Source organism: Ascidiella aspersa, chromosome 3 (assembly GCF_963924565.1).
Source record: "Ascidiella aspersa chromosome 3, kaAscAspe10.2, whole genome shotgun sequence".
Lineage (NCBI taxonomy): Eukaryota > Metazoa > Chordata > Ascidiacea > Phlebobranchia > Ascidiidae > Ascidiella > Ascidiella aspersa.
Window position 1 is genome coordinate 9,723,864 of NC_139449.1, and position 6,739 is coordinate 9,730,602.

The following is a 6,739-nucleotide window of genomic DNA, read 5'->3' on the forward strand; positions in this document are numbered from 1 at the left end:
AGGGAATTCGACACTAAAAAAAAAATTGGAAACTACTGATCTAGACAAAGCAAAACGGTTTGGCCTGCACAGTTAACTATAGTCTATGAACGATATATTCGAGGTGCCGAAGTGAAAACAATATTCCCGTGATAATAAGGTAATGAGAATGGCAAGTTGCTGACGCAATACCTGGCCAATAGGAAGAAGCCACTTGTTTTTCTCGCGCGTTTCACTGAGAAGGTATTGTAAAAACAAAACGTGCGGTCCGCACGGTCGCATGACACTCTTCGCGCGCACGTGAATTGTTACGTCACGACAATCAACAATTGTTATATAGCGAGAACACTTGTTTTGCGGAGTCTACAGTCTTTAGGTGTTTATATGACGATTTGCGAAATCAGGGGAGGGCCATTCGGCGAGATCTTTCTAGATGCGATTAAAATGTGCCAGAATAAATATATATAATATATGCTGTTGAGAATTAATAAAGCAATTAGTTGGCGTTTGGCTTTCACATTAAAAATTTCCGATGAATAACTACTTTTATTTAGGTGAGTATTAGGATTGTTATTATGCTGAAGTTGGACAGTTGAAAAATTCTAGGACGCCTAATCGTGTATAGCTCTTCTGTGCCAAAAGCATGCCTAATTCTTAGAATAGCTAAAGAAACTTAGGTTTATAACAAAGATACTGAACTACAGTTTTAGCAAAAGAACAGATACGAAGCAAAATATTTTTCATGTCGGGTTATTTCGGTAAAACATTTAAAATAGGGAGGGTGCAATACAATCACAACGCAATTCATTGCTTTGCTATAGTAAAGTTCTTAAGTTGTATTCTTTCCATTTTTTAAGTTTACCTAATCGTACCACAGCATATGTTTAGCATTTTTTAAGTAAACTGTAAATTCGTTGAGGTTCGCTTTTAACACTCGCTGTCCGCCAAGTAGGTAGCTCTGGTATAAAGCATTTCATTTCAAGTCAGTGTCACATGTCAGTATTGTATGACTTAACTTAATTACATTCAAGTTATTGTTTTTAAATAAGTTTACACGGTTGAAGTCGTTTTCGGTAAAATGAAGTCTTTTGGACCAATTACTTGACTTGGATTAAGTCATTGAGTCAAAAGACTTGGGATGAAATTAGGTGCTTTAATTTAAAATTTATTATAAAATAAATCAATTTAAATAGTTTGTTGTTTTATTTTATATCACTGATTTGGCTTATTTGCTCAAAAAATGACTTGGGAAAAGACAGACTGTGACTTACGTCCTTTTAAAATGACTTGTTTGTTAAACTGCCAAATAGTATATCACCATGAACATACCGTTGCTGCCAGGCATTATATATTTGTCAGAAGAATCCTCTTTAAAATTATATCACCATGTTGAGCAATTCTGTATAAAAGCTTAGTGGTTTTACCATATTAATCGTAGCCAAGAAAGCAATTATAAACGGACTGTCCTCTTGATTTCATTTTAGCTGCAATATCTACTTTACTGTGAAGGCACCATAAAATTTAACAAAAAAAATATGAAAACTCTTGCAACGATGCAAATCACGCCAGTGGGCGGCGAACCGGAGGGCAAAAAAGTTGGAGAATTTCGAAAATACAAGGAAGTTCTGCAATCGGCTTCCGTTCCTATTCCAAACAAAGAAGTCGTCAAACCTCCTTTAAATGGGAAACAAGGTATTGTATTTTACTTTGTATATTTGGAAACTGATCGACCATTCTGTATTCCTAATCACAACGAAAAACATACGTGAAAGTAAGATAATTTTACGTGACAGTTTTGCATTCTGAGATTGGTTCCTGGCCAAAATATCATTTAGGTATCATAGTTGTTAGTGGTCGGTTCTTAAACTTGTTTAGCCTACGGTACACGTATATAAAAAGTAAATAACAAATTCGCAGGGCAGTTTGTGCGAAATCTTAACAAAGACAACTGCATACATTCATGGTTTGCACTCGTAAACAAACTTACAAAACAAATTTAGCTGTGACTTAGTTGCATTTTATTCCTCACAAGCAAACTGGATATGACCATAAAACCTATACATCCGCGCGATAGGCATAAGCAGGGCCATACTGGTGGGCTTTACCTATGGAATTATGTTAGTCCACACTCTTATTTCGTCGATCCACAAAGTATTTTTTTAGTTAAGGTCCAGGTATTAATATGAATAATGATTTTTCATATCGCTTTTTACCTCAGTTTACCTTTCAAGTAAACAACTTTGGGAGTTCACCAAACCCCAAAAAAGTTGAACAGCACTGGCCTAGATAGCATTAGTGGATTGCACAGTTTATTCGTCTTGTGATTTCAGTAGGAAGACCCCAGACGGTGCGAAGGCATCAGGCTCTCAGCCGGACATCATCCGCTCCTGTCAACATCCCTAGGAGAAGAGCGGACGCGATCAGGCGCGGAAAAAAGAACCTGGCAAGAGTGAGCAGCTCCAGTGGTGTCCCCGGCATTTCACCTGGAGGTAAATAATGACAACGCATATTGGCGACATTTTGTGTTCGAAAGTAAAATTGCCGGTTAGTTTTACGTGTTATTCACATCAGAGTGTATAGCAGGGGTTCCCAACCTGTGGGCTATAGCCCCCTAGATGTGTGATGAAAGTTATCTTAAACCTGCAATTAAGACATTGTCAGAGCAAAAACAAGCTCAACCATCACATTAACTGAATACTTGACCACTAATTAATGTACTATCACGTTTATTGTATGTTGTATTTATATCATTTTACCAATCTTATCTAGCGGTTACTGTATAAACCGTTTTTTTAATAAAATTACGTTTCTTAATTTTTTCATAGGGTTGAAAAAATAGAGGGCCATTTATTTCTTGAAATTTTCAAAGGGGCCACGGTGTTAGAAAGGTTGAAAACCCCTGGTGTATAGGTTTGAAACACTGAAGTCACTGCTATAAGAGTTTGTATTAGTTTACAGTCATTTGGATAAATTACATATCTATAAGTTTATTTTATAGGCAAAACGTTGCCTGAAATAATTGGACACTTTTGACTTATAGCATGAATAAAACGAATGGCCAGGACCATGGGTAAACAATTATCTGAATATTAACAGGACCTTCTATACTGAAATAATGATACTTAATCATTAAGTTCAGTTAATTAGACTGATCAGCTACCGTTGTTCAGGACAGGCCCATGGTTTGTATTTTCAAATAGTTTATCATCACTGCAATGCCAAACAAAGGCCAAAGCGAGAAATAAATCCATAATTTTAACGAAAAGCTTTGATCAAAGTACAATTATTTTCGAAAGTACCAGCTCTGATATTTGATTAAAGGTTTTCAGTATACAGCTTTATTCCTTAAATCCTAAACTCTGCTCAGTATTAGGCTACCTGTGTGGGTTTCTAATGACCCGGTTTGGTATACTATAATTTAGTTACTTGGTTAATTATGTTTCTTTAAACATGGTTGTGGAACAAATCACGGTTTGGTTAACACATCCTTATATACCCGTAAGGATAATAATTAAGAACTGATCAAATTCACAAATGCAATTTTTCTGTTTGTTTTTATTAACGGTATTAAATATTTTTATGGTATTATGGTTTGTTTCTCTTGGAGCCAGTATTGATTTGTTCCTATACAACCTTAATCACACCAAGGTGTAAATATTTTTTTGTAAATGAAGGTAATAAAATGCTGAATTGCCTACATTAAGAAGCCATTTTTCCATTAGATAAAATAGGGATCGGACACCTTTTTCAGTCGCGGGCCAAAAACAAACTCAGAAAGGTCTCTGCGGGCTGCACAAAACGAAATTACCTGCGGATTAAACCTTACGCCCTTATATAGTTAACATAATCAAAAAGTATTTGAAATGGACCCGTGTCTAGTTTGTTAAAGACGTGCCGGGCCGGATGATCTACATTGGTGGGCCATTAATGGGCCTGAGATGGTACCTTTGTCAGTGAACGGAACCCAAAAGCTGCAGTTTCCACAGAAAATTGTCTATTCTCGTTTCAGGAACCCATCGTATCATCTACGACCGAGAGTTTCTCATGGAATGCCGTGAGTCTCCTTTGTCTCAAACGCCCCCAACCGATCTCCCGCAGATTCCAGGGGCGACTTGCCCTCGCGAGCGGCGGCCGAGAAACAAGAAGAACTTGCTAGGTGAGAAATAGATAGATATGCTTATTGTTTGGGAAGTAGATTTCCAGGGAGCAGAAGACCGTTAGGTCATCAGAGTCAGCCGCTCCCTGATCGCAATATCATCCTAATGCATGTGCAAGTATACGGCAAAATAAATAATTAGAGAACAAATTAAAATACAATGAACAACATAGTTTCGGCCGCATTGGTGGCTACTATAACAGTGAACAACTTTTGTAGAAAAAAAAGAGGTACAAACAAACAAACAAACAGCACAAACAAAATACCGTGGTTTGTTTTGTTGTTCTTCTGGTTAAGGGGATGTTGTAGAGTCGTTGTCCTACTTACCTGACGAGGGTCTTTCACCTGATCCCTTAAGGGTAGTATCCTGTCACTTTTGTCCCTGGGTAACACCGACTTTTGGGGGCAGTAGAATACTAAAATTATTACTTACATTGGCAATTACACTAATACTTACACCATAAATAAAAAGGTAAAAAATAGAGTCGTTGTCCAGTTAACCAGTTTATCTAAAAGTATGCCAATTAGAAATTCAACATATATTAAAAGGGAACCCTGATACTCTTGTTCCAAATGATTTTTTCATATGTGTTATAAATCTATAAAATAGCCTTTTTGATGAAATTAATATATTCTATATTTCTTTGCAGACGAAGTTAAATGGCACAACATGATTTTTCGCGGATTAAAAACCGGTTGCATTTGATTTATTAGGCGTTTTATTTTATTCAAATTGACAACCAATGTGCTTTTTTGAAAATTATTACTATCAATTCATCATTTTAGTCCAAAATAATAGTCCTTCTTTTTCTATTTGTAATTTTATTTTTTATTTTTTTTAATTTTTTTTCTTAGTTTTTTTAATTTTTAACAAGTAGAATTAACAGCCCACCAGGGCTGCGTAGGATGCGCAGTCGGTAAAAAAACCATTCCGACTCCGTTTAAATAAATAAACCGGAGTCCAACTTCCGAGTCCCGAGTCCGACTCCGGTCAAATGTGCGTTTTCGTCGAGTCGCGATTGAGTCCGGCCTTGACTCAACAGCCTGTATTCCGCCAATTTACATAACTAAAATAACGTGGATTTTCAGCAATCCACTTATAGGGGTTTGATATAATCCATTCACTCACAATAGAGTCCCGAGTCCCGAGTCCCGAGTCCGATTCGACTCCGCAGCCTTGTAGGCCACAATGCAAGGAATTAGCCTATTAAAGAACTAGAATCTTTAACGTTCTAACAAACTCCCCTTTGCAGAGAAAGTTGACTCGACCGCCTCCACTTCGTCCTTCGTATCACAAACGTCGAGCAGTTGTTCTGTGGACGAAGCGCGACATGAACTGGAGTCGCTTGAATTATAGCTGTTCCTTCATGTAAAGTTGAGCTCCGTAACGAACAGAAAACACTGCAACTTATGTGATCACGTGATCCCGCGCTGCTATGGCTGCACTGGTGTTTTTGCTCACTTTAAACATATTTTTTTCTGCCAAACAACGCGTAAGCCTAAATATGTATGATTATTGCGTTGTTGTTTGGTGTCAGGGTCGCTTTTTTGTTTTTGTTTGCGTTGTTGATGGCCATTGACGCCCTGCCAATGCCAGGCTTTGTTTATTTTACTTTTGGGGCGATGAGATTGTAATGCCATATTTTTAATTGTTGCGTTTATGTTTGCTTATATTTCGCAAGGGTTCTAATAAACGACTGTGGAAAATTTGGTTTGTTTCTATGCAGAACTAAAGGCTAAAGGGGTATTAATTGTGGGCTGTGTCGTTTTAAAAAATAAATGTGACGTATTTCTCGTAGACATCTGGCATACAAGCTAATTTAAACTGGTTTAAATGGTATCATTGACTCGTTATTTTATATACATGCGACACTTTTCTTCCTTGCCGGTTAAAGGTTTTTTAAATTTCGTACGCATATGGTAAATATTAAACAAGAATGTAAGCTACATGAAAAAACTTTGCAATATGAAAGTCTTAAAGCGAACCACATGTGTACAGAACGTTTGCATATAACCACGACAATGGCGATTTTTATTTACCTTAATTTAGACGAGTGCTTCGCAACCTTTTGTTACTTGCGGCACACCTACGAAAATATACCTTTAACTTGGATAAAGATGCAGCGCGGCTAATACCCTTTACAGCTGAGGGCTAAGGGACTATCCATGGTAATATGTCACGCCCAAGGTGCAACATTTTGAGGTTATATATATACCGTCATATTCTACTATATATATACCGTTATATTCTGTCCTGAGATTTTCCTCGGCCCATCACGATGGCGGATCAGGGAAATAAAAGGCTTTTAAATGGCATTGTAAAAAATGTTAACTCACCAAAACGTTGTATTGGTTAATTTCATCTGTAAATTATATTCTTTAACACACGCTGAGATACATTTATGAACAGCACGAAAATTAAGAATTTACAGTGCGAACCGAGGCGGATAACAAGTAGAAGGGGCCCATTACAATATTATTTTGTACAGAAATCGCATTGATTTTGAGACTATATGAATAACGTATTCGGGGTTCCGCCTCCGTACAAAGATAGAAATCCACTATTGCAAAGTTTGGACTCGATAATGGCCTGGTATAGTTCAG

General features: G+C 37.1%; 1 protein-coding gene across 1 annotated transcript; it reads left to right on the top strand.

Annotated features, from left to right (window-relative positions):
- The first annotated feature begins 363 nt into the window (after positions 1–363).
- Positions 364–5,836, top strand: LOC146159117 (uncharacterized). Its single transcript, XM_083385518.1, has 4 exons — positions 364–1,671; positions 2,313–2,468; positions 3,989–4,135; positions 5,389–5,836. The coding sequence occupies exons 1-4, from the start codon at positions 1,515–1,517 to the stop codon at positions 5,490–5,492; spliced, it is 564 nt and encodes a 187-aa protein (XP_083241644.1). The 5' UTR covers positions 364–1,514; the 3' UTR covers positions 5,493–5,836.
- The last annotated feature ends 903 nt before the right edge of the window (positions 5,837–6,739 follow it).

What these genes read in the sequence shown, in the direction of transcription:
- LOC146159117 (XM_083385518.1), top strand. Translation starts at nt 1,515, where the DNA reads ATGAAAACTCTTGCAACGATGCAAATCACGCCAGTGGGCGGCGAACCG. An exon ending in TCCTTTAAATGGGAAACAAG is followed by an intron (nt 1,672 to 2,312) that starts GTATTGTATTTT and finishes TGATTTCAGTAG; the next exon opens with GAAGACCCCAGACGGTGCGA. An exon ending in AAACAAGAAGAACTTGCTAG is followed by an intron (nt 4,136 to 5,388) that starts GTGAGAAATAGA and finishes TCCCCTTTGCAG; the next exon opens with AGAAAGTTGACTCGACCGCC.